Raw genomic sequence first — 20,585 nt, forward strand, 5'->3', positions numbered from 1 at the left:
TGCCTAACAAGGTTAAGACCTACAAAAGAGATTATTCTAATTTTGATAAATCTGCTATAATTCAAGACATCCATTCAGTTGATTGAGAAGGTGTGCTGCATGCCTGAGTGCTAATCCCGATCCTGATGATATATTTAATTCTTTCTACACCAGCATCTCTGATATAGTTGATGTTCATTTCCCTCTTATACAACTCTCTAAACGTGAATTGACAATGAAATCTAAGCCATGGATAACCCCTGCTTTAGACGCTTTTAAAGGGTCTCAATCAATATAAAAAACAAACTTTTTAAAAGATACATTTCAACTATTTATAAGTCTGCTTATTATCACACTAAATTCAAACTCTATACTGAGAAATAAAATTAATCACCTATGAAAGGTATCTAAAAACTATTATTATAATTACTATTTCTATACTAATATGACTGATTCTAAGAAAGTCTGGAAGGGGATAAGACAACTTATTAATCTTAAATCCAGATCTGGCTCTACTCCCACTAAATTACTTGTTGAAGATGTTGAAATTAATGCTTCAAAGTCTAATTGACAGATGCTTTTAACAGTTTTTTTGCTAATATTGGACGTAATCTGACAAAGAAGATTCCTACTGTAAACAAATCGCCTCTTCAGTATCTTGCAGTTCCACCCAATGACAGTTTCTTTCTGTTTCCCACACCAACAGTTAAAATTGAAAATGAAATTACTAGGCTAAATGTCAATAAGTTTACAGGACCTTACAGCATACCAGTTGCCATTTTAAAAATTACCAAACAAGTTATATCTACACCTCTAGAAATTATATTTAATGTCTCCTTTTCCACTGGAATTGTCTCAGATCTATGTAAAATAGCTAAAGTTACCCCTGTTTTCAAAAAGGGTGAGCAAGCAAGTTTAAATAATTATCATCCCATTTCTACTCTCTCAATATTCAATAAACTGCTAGAAAAGCAAATGCACAAGAGAATATTAGATTTCTTGGACAAGAATAAATTAATTTATTGCGAGCAGTTTGGCTTCTGAGCAAATCACTCAACTGATCATGCTATTATGTAAGTATCACTGATTTGTCATGCAATTGACTGCCAGGAATTTTCTTGTGGTATATTCTTGGATTTCGGTAAAAGCCTTTGATACTATAAATCATAATATCTTGATTGAAAAACTAGACTACTATATGGCATTCGTGGAGTAACAAAAGACTGGTTCATCTCTCATCTTGCCAACAGATATCAATATGTTTCCTTGGGGCAAACTAAGTCTGAACTGCAATCTGTCTCTTGTGGTGTTCCTCAAGGTTCAGTTCTGCGACCCTCACTATTTCTTATCTATATCAATGATTTTAGTAACTGCTCTGAAATTCTAGATTTTCTTGTATTTGCAGATGATACCAATCTATTTTATAAACATAACTATCTTAAGATCCTTGAATCCATAGTAAATAATGAACTAGTAAATATTCATACTTGGTTAAGTGCTAACAAACTTTCACTTAATATTGACAAGTCAAATTTTATCACCTTTCACCCTCCACAAACAAAGTTACCCTTTCATGTCAACCTCCGTCTTTAAATGGAATGAACTTAAACCAAGAGTCTTCAATAAAATACCTAGGTATTGTAATTGATTCTCATTTATCATGGAAAAGTCAAGTAAGCTATATTGCTTTAAGATCAAGCGAAATATTGAGATTCTTTCTAAACTTCGTTATTATGTGAATTTAGACATTTTGTTAAACTCATTATTTATGTGAATTTTGGACACTTTGATTAAACTAACTTTATGTGAATTTAGACACTTTGATTGAACCTAAGCAAGAATGTTTTTTATGATAGCATACTAGTTATTTTTACAGGTCGGTTGGTCTTCGGAAATTACTTCCACCTAGAAAATATTTTTTTGACCTCTCAACTTGTGTTGCGTTATTTGTAAGTTGCAAATAGTTTTTAAAATGTTTAATTTATCGTTCGAGCTACCATATCACTTCACTGGCTTGCTTTGCGTCTTAGTTGTTTCGCCTCAATACACGGCACTTAGGATAGGCCGATACGGATTTTCCGAATCGATACGTTACCGTGTAAGGTATTGGACGTTTTTCTTCGATATCGATATTGTGACGTCATTGAGTCAAATGGTAGTTCCAGTAATTTCATTGGTAAAAATATAGGGCTATCTTGCACTGTTAAACTACGTAGTGTTCAGTGCTTTAGAGAAGTGTCAATAAGACAATTAAAAGTTTAAAACCAGATTAAGGACTCAATGCTTCATGCTCAATGCCCGACCCCTTGTCAGGGGTTGGTCGCTGACAATTTCCTACAGTCAGTCACTCGTGTGCACTGTTGTTTATTCCTCATAACATTGTAAAAGTAAGAAATCTTGACCCGAAATCTAAAACCCTGGGTCATTTCTTTCTAGGAATTTCTTGTCAAGCGTACAACCTCGCTGGTTTTTTATTTCACCAGTGGTATATGCTGATCACCTGGTTGTATTTTGCGGTCTCACTTTTCGTGGATATTTAAGGTAAAAATTTTATGTTTTCTTTTTATGTTTCTGTCCTTGTCAGTTAGAGTAAAGGGTTTCTTAATTATTTAACTCCCACGAGTGATCAAGACAGAACTTCTCCCTACCATACCAATACACTACCAAGCAGACACGTTATAGTCATTTAGAGGACTATTATTTGATCCAATATCAAATTCTCCCAACTGACATCGAAAGAATTGTGCAGCAGAGAGTAAAGAGAATTGCTAATGAGATCTTGGGAATGAAAGGATTAAGTGATCTCTACATGGTTAAGAGCGCCGAACTTTTCATCAACGAACCTTATACCTCGGCTCCAATAGTTCATATGCTCATTGAAAATTCGCCCCAAGCCTCTTTTCCACTAAAGTTTTAAGGAATCTGGAACAACTGATTTCAACTCTGATGGAAAGGCTTTTGTGCTGAAGCAAAAGCAATTCTTCTAAGGATTTAGGAAGCAGTTTTCCTGGAACTGTCGAGAGAACTGCTTTGGAACACTACTTAATATCAGCGCCTGTATAAACAGGCCTACTGATTATACACTTAATGAATGGTCCCGAGGAAAACAGTTAATTTTGTTTCCCCAAGAGTCCTTATTTTTTCCTCGACCTCTTTTCGGGAAACATCAGGACTCGAGGGAAAACAAAGCTAACTGGTAGAGAGGCATGGTACGTTATTGATCATGAACAAGTCTATGAAATCAAGTTCATAGAGAAAGATGCTTTAATTCAGGTTAGTTTATGACTTTATAGCGTGTCCAGGTTACTGTTCAGCTTAAACATCTTGCGGGAATTATCTTGTGGATTGGCCTTTTTGCTTTTCGATTTGTTCTTTAAGTTTTGTTTGCTGGTTTTTATACTCGTGATTTTTTCGTTTGTTTCTTTCCTATTTACTTTAAATGACATTTATTACCAAAGGAAATAAATTAATTTATGCATCCTGCGCCGCGACTTATCATTATCCCGGATGGGTTACATCCCGAACTTATAATAGGAGATACTTAAACATCCGAACATTTGATCTCGGGCCTCTTTTAGTTAAGCTTCGGTGCAGGGCAAACATTCCCCACCCTATTAACCCGCCCATTGTTTTCGAGCATTCTCAGAAGTGCGTTGAGTCCTCTTTCGATGGGTGTTTGCCCTCACTTTTGCTGGGATTAGGTTTTTATTTCCGGTTTCACTGTAATTCGATTTGGTATTAAAAATAAACGGCCACTCAACTGAGTGGCTAAATTACGGCAAATAAAGGTTGTCCGTTTAATTCTCCCAGCAAACCGTGCTCATCCCTAGCAATGCACAGTGTACAACACTTGGTTATTGGCAAGCGAGCAAAAGGCATAACTGAGTTTTACAGGAGTTTTTTTTATGTATATGTGAACGATCCTTCGCAGTAAAGCACTATTTGAGTAATAGTGAAAATCAGACCTGAAAAAAAAATTTTTTTTTTTTTGGGCCTGTACGGGATTCGAACCACTGACCTCTGCGATACTAGTGCAGCGCTCTACCAATTGAGCTAACAAGCCAACTGGGAGCAGGCCATCAAATTAATTCGACATAAACCCGTAGATGATAAATCAAACAACAACAAACATATGAAACATATGTATGAACTGCGGTTATGAGACGTATATGTGAACGATCCTTCGCAGTAAAGCACTATTTGAGCAATAGTGAAAATCAGACCTGAAAAATTTTTTTTTTTTTTTTTTTTTTTTTTTTTCAGGTCTGATTTTCACTATTGCTCAAATAGTGCTTTACTGCGAAGGATCGTTCACATATACGTCTCATAACCGCAGTTCATACATATGTTTCACAGGAGTTTTTCTTGATTATGCTCATCGTGGTACAGAGATTACTATTATTAAAGGAACAAAACCTTGTAGCAATGATAAAACTGCAGCTATGATTTTAATAAAAGAACCTTTGAAAAGATGTAATAATGTTATATCCTTAGTTCGCAATGGGAAAGTTGTTTCAGGGATATATGGTTCTGATTGAAGATTAACGCTAAATATATCGTAGAATGCAAAAAAAAAAAAATCGATATTTCATTAAAAAATTGTATGTTAGGATATATTAGGCAGAGACTTTCACTTTTACTAAAGAGACCTTCACCAGCATATCACACAATATCTCTTAATTGTTCCCTCTTCTCACTCGGAAGAGATATTATTAAACTCGGATCCGCCAGCGGACAAGAAGTGTTCTGTATATTCCATAGGCACTGAATACCTATTTCAAAGCGAAGACAATTTTAAAACACATTTTCAGAACATCAAATGCAGAGAACACCAGCGCATAGAATAAGCTTGCAGAAAAGCTACTTCAACTTTCGACTAAATATTAACATTCAAGTTCTCAATACAATATACATCAAAGGTTGGTACAAATAGTTGATTAATCTACTTGCAGTTCTGACATTGTCTTAGTAACTTTGTTTTCTATGTACACAAGGATATAAAACGCTCTCGTCTCACAGAGCATATGTCAATTGCAAGTGAGTTTAATTGCAAATGAGTTTGATGTAACTGTGTTGGTTTATGAGTTTATGAGCCTTTTTGAAGATTGATATATTTTATTCACCTAGCATGAGGTAAACTCAGCCCATTTACAAAAATGAAAAATTTGTCTGTGATTTTGATTCACAAAGATATTTCGCGCGCAAAAACATGTTTGACCTATTGAGTGGTCGTTTACTATGCCTTCGTAAAGTAAAGGACGTCTTGAATAGGTAAGAAAAATAACGAAAATCATTGGTGCTTTTGTTCTGGTTTTAGCAGGCTACGACAAATCGACACATTTTAATTACTAACACACTAACAGAGGGCCTGTTTACATAAGCCGGGCTGGCTCGATTTTACCGAGATCTTGGCGCGTTTGTAATCAACTTTGTGATTCCAAGTCAAACGAGCCAGCCTGGTTAGCCGTAATCCTGGTTTTGAGATATAAAGGATTTAGAGGATGGGAGGGAGGTTCAGAAAATCAGAAAATTGGAACCATAAGAATATCATAGAACCCTAGCAAGGCCTTAGGTAAGTTTTACTGTGATACAAGCAACATCCTTCAACCCCCCTCCCCCCCCCATTCTTGTAGGCGACAAATAATGACCATTCCTTGAAAAGCATTCACCCCCCCTCTTCAAAAAAGAAAACAAAAAAGGAGGCAAAAATATTTCTCTTCGGACAATAATGTTACCATACTGTGTCGTTTATCGATTCGGGGATTTATTTCCAAGAGTTTTCTTTTCTTTTCTTTTTTTTATATTCTTTAAGATATTTCGATGCAAAATTTGCCACAGTGGTGGAACAAAAGGGTGCGAGGGCAAAAATTAGCATAATTCTCCCGCGTATGAGTGTTTGCTGGGCGTTCTCATGATAAAATAATTTCAGTGGTTAAATAGTTAGAAAAGTAATTGGAAGATTTGAAGTTCATAAAGCAACAAATGAACAGCTCTCCAACTTTCGGTCTTTCTTCCAAAGATGGTGATTCAGTTTAAGGCATATTTAACAAGAGATTATTCAGGTTTATAATCTCTTGGACACAACAAACTCCTCTTCTGAGTTTTCTCGAAGAATAGCATTAAATAAATGTAACTTTATAAAATTCATTTCATTAAACGAGTAAATTTCTAAAATTTCCTGATTACGCAATAAGTCACTTTCATGAGAAAGTAAACTGTCTGTTGAATTATTGGGCATTTTCAGATCTGTCTTTGTTTTGCTGCAGCGGTGGCCACATGTTATCCTTATCTTAATTTGGTACCCAGATCCCACTGTGTGGCTGTAACCTCTTGGCCATGAATGGTCTGGGTACGAGGATTGAGATACTATATCGTACACAGACCTTTTACATTACATTTACACCATAGCATCTGGGTACAAGATTAACCCACCCTCACATAGCTAGATACCCGTAGAACTAAGCGGGCAGAGGAAATGTCCTACCCCTAACTCCCACTTAGTGAACCAGGACGGCGCTCTGGGATTTGAACTCTTTTCTGATATAAATTTCTCTTGTGTTCCGGTACATCTGCATGGCTTTTACAGCGTGAGTCTATAGTGTTAACCATCTCCTGATAATTACTTAAAGTTGTAATAAGAGAGGCATTGTGATGAACATCACGAGATGAACACGCCTCGCTGATTTTGAAATATTTGGTTTACCTTCGCGATTCTACCGAAGATTGCGGAATTCAACTACTTTTCTTCTGTCAATTGAGATTTTGGGAGTTCAATTCGTCAGTTCCCAAAACATGTGATCCCGTAAGTTTCGTCTATTCTTATCTTTTCTCAAGGATTTGAATGGAACGCACCGACAATTTTGGCATACTTTGTATCATTAACTTCAATAGTCGATTTGAACTCGGTTGACTCAAACTGATAATACTTTCCCTTGGCTCAAATTTACCCTAATAACTCTAACTTTAGGTAATAAAATAATTTGGATATATCAACAAAGTTGAAATGGTAAATTGGCCACCGTAACGATTACTAAAGCTGACGTTTCGAGCGTTAGCCCTTCGTCGGAGCGAATAGAGGAATTGTGGGTTGTGTGTTGTGTGCTTTTAAAGGCAGAAAATGGAGCTACGTTAACTTTAGGTAGGTGTCTGAACAGAGCTGATTGACACGTCCCAACCTTTACTCGTTATCGATAAGAACGTGGTAACATTTATGAAAACGTGACACATTTAGCTAAACCTTCTAAAGTAAACGTTCTTAGACGGAACAAACTAAATGTGCGAAACGACTCTCGATCGTGCAAGAAGTGTATACAGGATTCGTTATTAATTATGATAGAACAATTGCAATTCAACTCCTGTCCCGATACCTCGAACCTTCGCTAACCCGAATCCTTTTACGTCTCCCCGAATTACGAGGATACTACTGTAGATTGGTAACTGGAATAGTGGTTAGATGTATATATACATACAGTTACTTTATTCATCATTACGGATGCAAGTTACATACTGTGCTGGGTCAAGTAAACAAATTACAAACAACATCTCCCAAGGGCTACTTTATAGAAGAAATTTCAAATTAGTACTCGATAGTTACTGGATATGATAAATAAAATTCAGAAACGATTTCTGCAGACTAGTGCCGGCTGTTATTTGTTGTTTTTCACGACAATTTTTCAGATAAGATATTGATGATAATGGCCTCAGTATGATCACTGATGCGCGGAAAGGAAGAAAAGATCGATGAACCACTGTGTTATATGTGACGACTTAAATTGCTCTTAAAAAACTTTTTCTTACATTAAAATATTTTAAAAGTTTTGTTCGCAATTTTTTTTTTAATTTGAATTTGAACATTCTAGGAAAAGTAGATCGTATTCAACTGATGTCATTTGAAGAATGTCGATTCCATTAAATTAATTAATGGTAATGAGTTGCCAGTAATTACTCGACTTGGCTAATACTGCGTCCAAATGATTGCTGGGATCGGCCGAGCCAGTACCAGGTCGCTCAAGCGGCATGTTGTCTCGCGCGGCCTCGATCTTTGTTGTATGAAATGCAGAGCCAGAAAAGCTTCCTTAATTTTCCTAAAGTTGTGTGTTTTAAAACCTTTCTTCTTTCCGTGATGGGCCGAGGAAATCGTTGATCTGTGTGGGAATGTGAAAATGACCGTATTGTATCACAAAACAATTTACCTTATCCCCCCATAAAGCTTTACAATATCCTTATGATCACCATCCCCCTCATCAGCGAGTAACTGGAAGTCAATTTTATATAGCCCTCCCTTTATACTCTGTCGGACCCCCCTCAAAAACCAAATTTTGTGACTATAAATTCACAATTAGGTGTTTCTTAAAGTATAAATATGTAACCGATAGTTTCAATTTTGGTCTAATTCAACTGTAAAGGCCCGTTAAATGCATGGTTTCAACATCTGCTTCGACATGCACGTAACACTTTGTTGAACCAAATGTTCGGTGCGTTTGAACAGGTCGTCCAACATTGTTGAAAACGTAAAAAGTGTTAAAACCTTGTTAAAAGCGCGTTGAATCAAGTTTAAATCAGTTCAAACTTTCATTCAACATCGACTCAACTTTTCCGTTATAAAACCATTTGAAGAACTTTTAAGGGCCTCTGAAAGGCCTCCGCACAAATTTGTTTTTTCGTTCAACATTTGCTCAACATCCGTTCAACATTTGTGGAACGAATGTTAGTGAAATGTTAAAACCGTTTAAACGGGCCTTAAATCTCGCATCTGTTTTGATCAATGTGAGCAACTTCGAGTTTACCCCTCCCCCCCCCCCCCATGAACCTTACAGTCACCCTTACTTGTTACGAGTTGACTGTTGCTGGGAAGGGTGGGTGTGCAGTTTCTGTAATTCCGTTACTCGCACGAAATATCGTTTACACTTCATAACATTGTGAGATTTAAACCCGGGGTAACTTTTTCTCTAAGAGTTCCTTAATTAAGCGTTCACCAGATTGGATTCTGCGGTTTCACTTTACGTTGATATTAAAGGTTAAATATTTCTCTTTCTGTGCTTGCTAATTAGAGTAAAGGGCTTTTTAAGCATTTAACTCCCATGAGTGATGAAGACAGAATTTCTCCATACAAAATCAAGACACTATCAAGCAGACACGTAATAAGCATTTAGGGGACTATTAGTTGATTCAATGCCAAATTCTCTCAACTGACATCGTAAGAATTGTATGGCAGATAGTAAGGAGAATTACAAATGAGATCTTGGGAATGAAAGGATTAAGCGATCTCTACACGGTTAAGAGCTCCGACCTTTTTATCAGCGAATCTAATACCTCGGCTCCAATAGTTCATATACTATACTTAAAATTCGCCCTAAGATTTTTTTCACTAAATTTTTCATGAATCTCGAACAACTGATTTCGACTCTGATGGAAATGCTTTGATGCTGAAGCAAAAGCAATTCTTTTAAGGATTTAGGAAGCAGTTTTCCAGGAACTGTTGAGAGAATTGCTTTGGAACACTACTTAATATCAGCGCCTGCATAAAAAGGCCTACATTACACACTTACTGTATTGTCCCGAGAGAAACAGTTAGTTAGGTATACAAAACTAGGGAAACAGGGAAACAGTTAGCTAGGTGAAAAAACTAACTAGTTTCCTGAGGGACCATACATAATTGTTATGTTATATATTTAGACTTTCCCATATGGCAAAAACATACAAATACAAATTGTATCCCGGTCGGGATACATTTTTATTACACGACTCGGGCAGTCAGAGGGCCAATAACTAAAATCAACCGATCAAAAGGCTCTATTGCCGGTCAATATTCTCTCAGTATTGGACCAGGCACTGTCCCGAATGGTCCCGAATGATACCGCACTTGTCTCCCTTTGAACTTCAATCGTATAATAAATCTCTTTCTAATTCTATATATGTATTTCATATGTTTGTTGTTTAATAAATCTCTTATTAACCAAGTTTGCTCGGGACCGTACTGGAAGAATATCGGCCCTCGGTCTTTTTTGTACGGACCTCGCTACGCTCAGTCCGTACTGTCAAAACCTCGGGCCGATATTCTCCCAGTTCAGCCCTCGCGCTTGGTTAACAAGATATATGTATTTGATCAGGGGCACGTTGACCAAGAATCAACCAATCACAGTGTCGTTGCCGGACGACAACTGTACTCGGTTGATTCGATATTTAAATAATTTTCATACGTAACAACACCGCTCACGTTGCTCCCAACTCAACTTGTTTTTATCTCTTGCTACAACAACAACAACAACAACAACAACAAAGTCTTTATTCGCACTATTTCAAGAGGTTACTACAGATTATAAAAGTCATAATATATAAGAAACAGTAAATTACATCAATAATCAAAAGTAAAATGTGCACAGTGACCAAAGTAGCATAGCTTTCGAGTTGGCCACTGTCTCGTGTAATTAACTGGTGTATCTTAACATTTACACCTGACTTACTTTACTTTAATTCTATATTTACACTAACCAAGGTATTTATACAAAGTTAATATTATAAACAAAGAGAAAAGAGAAAAGAGAAATGAGTAAACAAGTAAATAAATAAATAAAAATTAAATTAAGTTTAAAAGAAGGAGAACTAATTTTTTTTTTTACATTGCAGTTATATAAGTACTCATGGTAAAGGTGCCAAAGTAACAAGTATTGGTAGATACGTGAATTTTAATGAATCAAAACAACAAAGACTAAGAACAAAGAAACTAAAGTAAACTGAATCAATGCATTCTAAGAAGCAGATTGCGAATTTAGAAGATATAGCTTGAATTATTTGGAGAAGCGATATTAACATAATTTTTTTCACCCGGTTCACTCGGAGGAAATGGGCTCATCCCGGAGAAAGAAATTTCCCTTGCTGGGCTCAGCCCACTTCAAAATACATTCTTAGCATTCTCGTTGTCAAACATTCCCAGATTTCATTTCGGTCGTTCTGTTGGCATGTCAACAAGAGCTGATCGTCCTCAAGAGATCGCATATCCTCTATCCAGCGTTTGATCGTGACCATAGCTAATCTAGATCATAGTCAATCGTGACTTAAGTATTGTGCCAATCGTTTCATCATGGCTTCATCAAGGAAAAATAATCTGTTAACTGATGTTCAAAGATCCATTTTGTCTCGGTATTTTGACCAAGGCATGACTGGAAAGGGTCAAGCCCACAACGATCTCATTGAACAGGCCAGTGCAGAAGCTAAAGTGACTAAGGAAACTGTAAAGGTAAGACTTGCATTGGTTAAAATGCTTTTATAGATTCCATATATTTATGTTAGATAGTAGCGTAAATATGGAATGTTGCTTGGATCCTTTTCTGTGATCTCGCTGGTAAGGCGTGTGTTTCGGACCCTTTTACTGGTGGTTGCCGCGAATGTCACGCACCGTAGTGAAATCTTCCAAGCGCTTTTACTATTAAATAAATTAGTTATACACTTTTGAATTCAATGAAAACCGATTCGATTTACTATTAGTTCTTTATTTGGTATTGAATATTTAGAATTGGATTGGAAGCGAACGAAAGAAGAGAAAAGCAGCGGCAAGTTCGACTTCGAGTGATCAAGATACCGTACCTTCAGCAAAAAACGTAAAAAGCATCCCCTACATACGAGCTCCCACGTCATACAATAAATTTTGTAGGGAGCTGTTCAGTAAAGGTAAAAGTTTATGAAATATTCGTCTACGCCATATATAATACTACGAACAAACTACACAGAAGTTAAACCCGTTTTAAACTTTATGTTTCTTTTCAATGTGAAATTAATCCAAGCTATGCTTGATCGAGTAGGGCATAGTTAGGGTTTTTGTCGTTCTGTAGTAATTGGATAATAGTTTAGAGCTAAACAAGAGAGTAATTAAACTAAACGCTCATGCACACATTGTATTTAAATTCTAGATCAGTGTCGAAACCTTTCTATGGTAGAAAGAAATTCGTTTGCTGCCAAAGAGTGGGCGAAACTCACTGCTAAAGAAAAAAATTTATATAAGAGTTCGCAGAATATAGCGGGCGAGTTGAATCCCGAAGATATTGAAAGGACCGTCAAAAAGATAAGAGATCAAATAATTAAGCTGGTGAGTCATATTATATTATTTTCAATTCCTCGGCGTTTGACGAGAATCAAAATATTATATTCCACATTGATTCCATTGATTTATTTCAGTCAGTTCTCAAAATACTTCAACAACACGGGTCGGGGCAAATGTGAAAAGTTAAATCCTCAAATCCCCACATCGATAGATCCTGTAAGTAATTGAGCATATAAATTTTGCATAAAAAACGAACAAAGAGAAAAAAAATCCATATGAATACGGTAAAAAACAAAGATTGAAGTATAGAAAGCTGGAGAAGAGGAAGAAAGAAGGAAAAAAGAATAAAATAGTCGCAGAATTAAATCCTTAATCATTGAGTTGTTAAATTCTTTCCTCTCAGCTTAAATAAGCTTCTTGTTAACTCCATCATTATTTCATAATGCTGAAAAAATATTGGCCTGTTCATTTGAAACTTTTGAACTGTCTCTTATAGGTAAACATTCTTGATGGATATGGCTGTTGCACTGCGGTACTACAAAAAGATCCTGATGGACAGTTGTTTGGTTTGGATCCCCTGCAGGTCAAGACTTTTTGTCAAGGAATCCCGAGTTGATGTTTAAATTCAAAAGCCATTTTGGTGGTAAGCAATTCACTAATTTTTTGCAGTATTTCTGCACTATTGTTTTAGTTCTGCAAAATCTAACACCTCCATGTAGGTCACATGTAATAAAGTTTCATGAGTAAAGTGTAAGATGCTTGGGGTTGTGCCATATACTGACTTCCGGAATATGGGAATGATCTGCTGAACAGGGTATGGTTTTTCAAGCTTAAGCTTTGAGTCATAAATAGGGTATCCTTTTGAACTCCATTTCCAACTTTGTCTACAGTTCCTGTCAAGTAATTCAGGGTATTCATATACCATTACAATGCTAAATAACCAACTATCCTCAATGATATTGACCACCACCCAAGAATTAAACTCTTTCGGATGTGATAGGTTATTATCAAAAAATATTTTTATTTGTCACAAGGGTAATAGTATCAGGATCCTGTGGAACACCCATATTCCCTAAACCAGTTGGAATATCCCCTCGGAGTAGTTAGTAACATCTAGTAAATTATGTTTATTTATTTGCAGGTGCAGACAAAAAAGATGTTACATATAAAGACAGAACAGCATTATTCAACCAAAAATAGAGTAAGATTGCGATGATTATTGTATGCATGCATTTGTGTGATTCCATGCACGTTTTTGTGATTACACCTTTTTGGATTCCAGCAGACACCTCTTCATTAATAATTATTAGTTAATTCTCTGGGAGTGTGTAGTCCCATATATTGGCTATCATAGCAAATATATGAGAGTACACACTCCCAGATAATTAACTAATAATTATTAATGAAAAGGTTTGTGCTGGAATCCAAAAAGTTGTCATGGTTTCAAGCTCTGTGTCAAATAACAGGGTATTGACTATTCAAATCCATTTCCAATTTTTTTCTGTCACATTCAGAGTATAGCTTTATATACAAATTAAGCACTTTTAAATCTCAACCTTTACCAAAAGAATTATATGTGGCCTCCACCCTACAATTGTTAAATTGTAAAAATATTTCTATTCTTGCAGTTATTTAGCAATAACCCTTTTTATTTGTCATAAATACGATATATGAATTTAAGATTTTCAGCTTGACCATTTCGGGGTTCTGGCTGAACACCCAAACCCAAGTCCACATGGAGTATGCCCCACGCGTTAATTATTATAAAGGCTACATTATTATTCATAGATGTTGTAAAAGATATTGTTGTTTGGGTCTTGGGACCAACATCATTAAATACCACCAATATACTCAATCTTGTTATGGTTTGAGAATGTTTATTTTAGCTTTTACATTATCATTAATATCATAATTACTGAAAAATGTTAATGATGTCATATTGCTATTTTCCTATAAGGGCAAGCCGTAATGAATAATTATTAGAGGTCCTCCAACGTTATATAAAACTTTCTGTTCTCAGTGATACAGGTTTCTTACTCATTCTATAGTTGCTTTTACTGGTACAGCCAATTGAAAGCCTTTAGATTATTGTTATCAGGGGTATCTATGGAGCTATGCTAAATATATCACAAAAAAACTCTAAAATAAAGAATACACCAGACGATATTTTCATCAAAATAGGCGAGTTTTGGGAAGTCTCAACAGCCCTAGAAAACTATTACATTCTCCGAAATCTTAGTGCTAAAATTGAAAAAAAGAACAGGTTCACAAATATTGGTAGTAATCAATTCGTTTTTCAACTTCAACTTTTTATTTGCTTACCCATATATTTTCTTTGATAGACTATTCACAGTAGAAACAGAATTATTATATACAGAAGCTTGTTTTTAGGTTAAAACTATCTTGAGAGTTTGTAAGTGCATGTATGAATCATTAATATGATGTATGTTAGCTACCATTAAAAGATCATGAAGAATGTATTGTAATCATCAAAAATAACACCTGTATGATGAATCCCATATGCACACATAACTATATTATGCTGACTTTGTTTTCTCATTACCTTTAGGTCAAATGGTTGGAAAACCTTCAAGAGTGCCATACCTCAAGGGTGGTTTTGAGGTTGAGGGACTTCCTGAAGATTTGCCTTTTCGGAAGCCTTTCATGTATGGCGGGATGCAAATGAGGAGAATTCTTGAGGCTAAAGAAAGCATCATCTTCAAATCAGCCCCATTGCAAGGAAATAGTGATGATGCTGTTGAGACTCCAATTGAACAAGAGCCCATCCCAACAGAAGCAACTCAACAAATACTGGCATCCCTGTTAGCCCATATTGCTGGAGACAGAGTGTCAAAGCGCGCACTTAGTGGTGGTGGTGTCATAAAGAAGAAGAAACCGAGGTTGTAGATCTCACATTCAGTAATCATGAAATGTGGATCCTACAGTCATTCGGCATCACATATTTTGATACAGATGCATGGAAGTGGCTTTGGCACAATGTTCAACATGACACAGAGCATGATGGTGGGTGTCATCCTTCCTGTGCTGAGTGGAGGAGAGGATGAGAAGTTTTGGCTTTTTTGTGCTCGCTGAAACTGGGCACTATTCTAAAAGCATCAAGTGGCAAAGCACTAAAAGGACACTGGCTAGACAGGATTCCAACATCATCTAATGAATATCGACTACTCACTGACATGACAAACAGTGTCACCAAGCTTAATGCCATCAAGCTCGAGAATGGCACACCGCTCTACCACTTGTATTATGCAATGCCATCCCAAAATGGCACATACAAATTGGATGCATTGTTCGAAACTGCCATAGAGCAAGCCATAAGAAGATTAACTCGAGTCAACCCTGAAGAATTTTTATTTATTTATTTTGAGATTATAATTGCAGTACTAGTTATGTATCAATTCTTATGAAACAAATCAAGCTTGAGAACTAAATGTTTGTGTTAAAGGCAAATTTACACAATTTCAATTTTGGTTCCTTCTACATGTACTCTTCTGAGATTATAAAACTTTCCAAAAATGTCAAGATCAACATGTTTTATATTGGTAAGCATTCTTTCCTTGTATCTCAGTTTTATTGCTAATCTGGTAACCCTGGGCAACAGAGCTAGGAGAGGGTATCTTTGCATGGTTACCTGGGAGTGAGTGAGTACCACTTTCATAATAAGCAAACATGGTTGTAAAACATTCTAGAACCAGTTTCTCACAATTTGCAAAACAATTTTCAATGGGTTATTATTGCTTATTTAGAAAACTAGCTACTGTTACAGTAGCTAACTTCTTTCTAACTTTTTAAACAAAATTTGGTTATTTGTAGAAAAATTGATTCATTGATATCTCCACTTTTGGAGTAAGGGAAATAACAACTCTGAAACACCTACTTTTATACAGACAAGACTTTAATTTGCATTTTTTAAATACTTTCCATTTTTCTGTCTAAGTTTTTATTGTAAGCCTCGATGTATTGTATCTTTTAGGAAGTTACTATAACATTCAAAACTGCATCTTACACAAATATTGTACAAAATTTCCTATATTTTTCAGTCCAGATTATTCTTTATAAAAGGTTTTCATACATTTTGTGATTGACAGGAATGCCTGATTGTGAAATTTAATTGCTGAAAACAATATTTATTTATTTATTTGTTTTTGTAATTTTTTAATTTGCTGTTAATTGATATATTTTGGTCTGGGAGTATTTTTGATATTTTTCCAACGCTTTGTCAGTATACATCTGTACTTGTGAATGAGATTGAGATAAGGGGTTCCTCTTTCCCTAGCTCTCAGACCTCTGATACCCGGGTTACTTAAAAACACACAATTTACACTTTTGGGTTTGCCATATCCAGCCTCGATAGTGTGAAATGTTTTCTTTAGGACTTGACTACTGTCTGTAGTTGTGTGAAATGTGCATAGTTAGAAAGGATAGTGATAATAAAGGTCGCAGACAACGAATCATTTCAAGGCTGGAGATGATAAACTGATCTCAGCTGCACAATTAATTATTGGCCACTATTCGTATCATTCACTCAAACAGTGCTTTCCATTTTGGTATTTGACTTTTTATTAGAGCTCATTTAACATTAAAAATATAAATAGAACAAAAGACAAGGAATAGTTCAGATGTTGGTCTTTTAATTGCCACATCAAATGTAATTGTTGAGTTTTGTAAATCAAAACTGCAGTGCCACGATTAACAGAATTTGCCAAATGTTATTCCTGTGGACGTTTTAAACTCATTGTCAGCAATAAGAAAGTTTCTTATCTTACCAGCAAATATTAATAAGACTACTCATAATCTAGTTGGGAAGCATGTACAAATTTTCATAGCTTATTTTCATGTTAGCATACAGCATTAATCGTAGTTTTGCAGTAGTAACGGGCAAAACAATTTATTATATTTTGTTGATACTGTTCGTTGTTCGATATTAAAGTAATAAATAATATGGAACTTGTGAAAATGCTCTACTGACGTACAATTATTGTATAAATGTATTTTTAATTGTGCATGCAATCAAAAATCAGTAAAATTATTAATAATTTATTATGATAGTTCATATTATTACATTGATATGATTAATTTGAGAATTTCAAAGTAACTTTTCACAACTGTAAAAAAGATTTCCTTTCAATGACTAAAGAACAACGAGACAATTTCATTCCTTTCAACAAAAACATAATATACTAAGACTTACAAGACGGTAGAATATCCCTACTTGTGAAACAAATACACTGAAACAGTGGAAAATGAACTATATGTGTTATCAAAATAACCTATAAATCTATCTGACTTGAGTTTATTTTTGGTTTTGAAAACATGTACACTACAACAAAAATTTAACAATATTCGAATATTTCAACACAATGAAATAATTTGTCAGTCTATAAAATAGATCTTGGCACTTAGGTACATTAATTATGGTATTATGAATTTATTCATCATTATCATTACAGTGCAAATCAATTACATTTTTCAGGAATGTTGTTTGTCTGTGTTTGGCCAAGGAACGATACAACCATTCCTGAAATATTTCTGTCTGGTCATGGTTTTGTGATTCTTACTGTAAAACATACATTTTATTTCCATTTTTGGTATGAGCCTGAGGTATACTTGTATGCAGTCTCTGACTCATCAGTACAGTCTTTGATTTTTGGTTAAATTATAGAGAGGTAAGAGCCTTGTACCTTTTTGACCCTTTCTTTATGTTGTGCTTCTGTGGCAAATGATAATCCATTCGGTAACCTTCCCACTTGCATGACAACTGGGCAAGGTCGCAATGGCCTCTTATTTCCACTCTTTGCTTCTCTAGAAGAGAAAACAATAATTTAAAATGGTTGCAATACCTGTTTGTTACTGAAGATGTAAGATGAATAATATGATTCGTGAAAAGGGATTTCTTGATACAAAGAATAGGCTGTTTTAGATAAATTTGGATACACAAAAAACATATTGGCCTTACAACATCCACATTTGCATTTTCACAACAGCTTATTATTTTACTCACTATTTGTGATTATGAGGCAGCATGGACATCACATACCAAAAAAAACATTTACTAGATTTCTATTGTAATAATCGAGGCGCCCACTACTGTTAGAATGAAGCTGGTGATAGGGCAAAAAGAATAAAATCATTGAAAAGCAGGATAATGTTGAACAATGCCTCTTCTTTTTTGTAGTCATTGTTCTATCTGCCTTTCTTTGTTGCTTGGGCGAATCACAATCTTTGTTCTGATGAGTAGTGGGCTACTGTAATAATCTTGATATTGCTTTTTCCTCTTGCCGATTACTTAGGACTTTTCTAATTTAGATTAAAAGTAAGGAATTCAATAACATTCTCATGGATGTTACATCAGAAAGAACCACACACTGTACAGTCACAGTGCTTGCAAAGTAGCATTCTTCCAAGTTCTTTTATTTAAAAAAGTAGAAGACATGGAATTTTGGAAGTTGTATGTGTTTTAAAACCACAAAATTTAGGAAAGGAATTTCTTTACTAATGAAATAAATATTTTTTAAGAGATAGTTCAACTAAGAACAATGCATTGTATCAACAAATTTGAAATATTACTAAAAGTTTTCAAATATGAATGATCAATGCACACTGATATCTATTTATTGACACAACTATATACATGTATCTCACCTGATTTTTTGCCCTTTTCTTGAAGTCTTAGTTTTGAGACATCTTCCTTTTTGAGTTTGTGAAAAAACTTCAAATGGTTCGCAATGTGTTTGTAGTTTTCGTTACAAATCTGTAAAATGAATAAAACACACAAAGTTATGGAAAATACAAAATATTTTTATAGGAGCCACATACTGAACTCCACATCCATGAATCACAAAAATAACAAACAATTCCCTTTGCACGGCAATCAAAATAATATACCGAGTTATAAATGATGTCACTAGAAAATCAAACTTTGAGATGAACTTTAAGTCAACAGAAGTGACGCAGCTTTAAATATCACTATGGTAACCCGACTGTCTACATGACTGCTTTTTGATGACTTATCTATTAATTTTTTGGTTTTAACTTACGGAGACGACATTAATCTGTATTATGCTGATAACAAACAGTATTACCTACTGGACATTTGTATCGATACGTCTTTTTCGAGCCAGGCTGTTTTGGTGAGTCTGAACCCACGTGGCATCTGGCGCTAATGTGTCTTCTAACTCTTCATCATGTGGCTTTTCGAATTCTGACTCTGAGAAATCATCTTCAACCCGACCATCGAGTACACGGAGCACTTTCTGTGCCTCGTTCTTCATTTTCATTCTAATGACTTCAATTGCATCGCCATTAGTGGGCTTAAGATCGCGTGTATTACATGTGCCGCTTTGGTGAAATGACTGTAACAGCGTTTCCACATTTTTGAGGAATTTGGCACGAAGGTGTAGACCTATTTCGTTCGCAACTCTTCTTTCAGCTCGCAACTGTCCCAGGAAATCACTGTTCTCAAAGCCTGGCCTGTAGTTAAAAAATATTTTGATGGAATTAGGATGTTGCTTCCACTAACGTAGATGCCGTTGCTATTCCATCGAAAAAGAGCCTTCGATTTATTGGGTCAGCGATACCTAAAGAAGTCTCTCTTGCGGGCGTTAACATTTTCGGCGAGCATCCATGCCCCCAGTTTACATTTTCACATTTTCTTTGACCAACAGTTATTATCAACCAGAAACAATATTCAGACTACACGACCCGGCAAAATGTACGTATATTACGCACATTTTTACTCCGACGAAAGACAAAGGTCCGAAACGTAAGTTTTTCAACTTTCTCAACGGTGCTACAAATTATCTTTTTTCTTGCCGTTATATAATAACATTCTGGGTTATTATGCCGCAAGTATGAGTACTGGGTCCAATCCTTTCCAGCTTATATACGGCCCCCCTCGGTGACATAATTCGAAAACATGGCCTTAAGTTCCACCTGTATGCCGATGATTGCCAAATTTATGTGCCATTTATGCCTAATGATGAATCTGCTGCTCTGTTGAAAATAGAGGCCTGTGCTAAAGAGATCTATGCATGGATGGCATGTCATGGGCTTAGGATCAATCGCGATAAGACTGAGTTTTTGGTTATACATGCCAAACATCGCCCCCGACCACCAATATGTCACATCAAAATTGCTGGTGTCAGGGTAGTTTTAACTGAGTTAGAAACATAGGAGTAATGTTTAACGATGTTATGAATCACGAGCATCAAGTTCAAAATATCTCTAAAGTAGCTCTCTTTCACATACGCAATTTATCTAAAATCAAGAAACGTCTTACTCACAGAAAGATACTGAAACGTTAGCCATGCTTTTATTACATCTAAGCTGGACAATCGCAATTCTTTGTTGGGTGAATTGCCACAATACTTATTAGATAAGGTTCAGCGGGTACAAAATGCTGCAGTGCGTCTCGTCTCCTGCACTTCCTGTAATCAAGTTTAATGTCTTTGCATGGGGCATGGTTGCCCATATTGCCCGAGCCAGAGGCTCATATAATCGCAAGACAACACCCACTCATCCCACCCCAGGGGAAGACATCCATCACACAGTA

General features: G+C 35.7%; 1 protein-coding gene and 1 long non-coding RNA gene across 2 annotated transcripts; one reads left to right on the plus strand and one right to left on the minus strand.

The window, feature by feature from the left end:
• Positions 1-7,701: 7,701 nt before the first annotated feature.
• LOC148730111 (uncharacterized) lies at positions 7,702-16,976 on the plus strand. Its single transcript, XM_088759540.1, has 6 exons — positions 7,702-11,215; positions 11,490-11,646; positions 11,886-12,061; positions 12,513-12,659; positions 13,158-13,217; positions 14,586-16,976. The coding sequence occupies exons 1-4, from the start codon at positions 11,060-11,062 to the stop codon at positions 12,630-12,632; spliced, it is 609 nt and encodes a 202-aa protein (XP_088615666.1). The 5' UTR covers positions 7,702-11,059; the 3' UTR covers positions 12,633-12,659; positions 13,158-13,217; positions 14,586-16,976.
• On the minus strand, positions 16,571-20,146 carry LOC148730112 (uncharacterized). Its single transcript, XR_016000991.1, has 3 exons — positions 19,121-20,146; positions 18,677-18,785; positions 16,571-17,836 (listed from the first exon to the last, which is right to left on the minus strand). It is a non-coding gene; the product is annotated as an uncharacterized LOC148730112 (long non-coding RNA).
• Positions 20,147-20,585: the final 439 nt, after the last annotated feature.

Source organism: Stylophora pistillata, chromosome 5 (genome assembly GCF_964205215.1).
Source record: "Stylophora pistillata chromosome 5, jaStyPist1.2, whole genome shotgun sequence".
NCBI lineage: Eukaryota > Metazoa > Cnidaria > Anthozoa > Scleractinia > Pocilloporidae > Stylophora > Stylophora pistillata.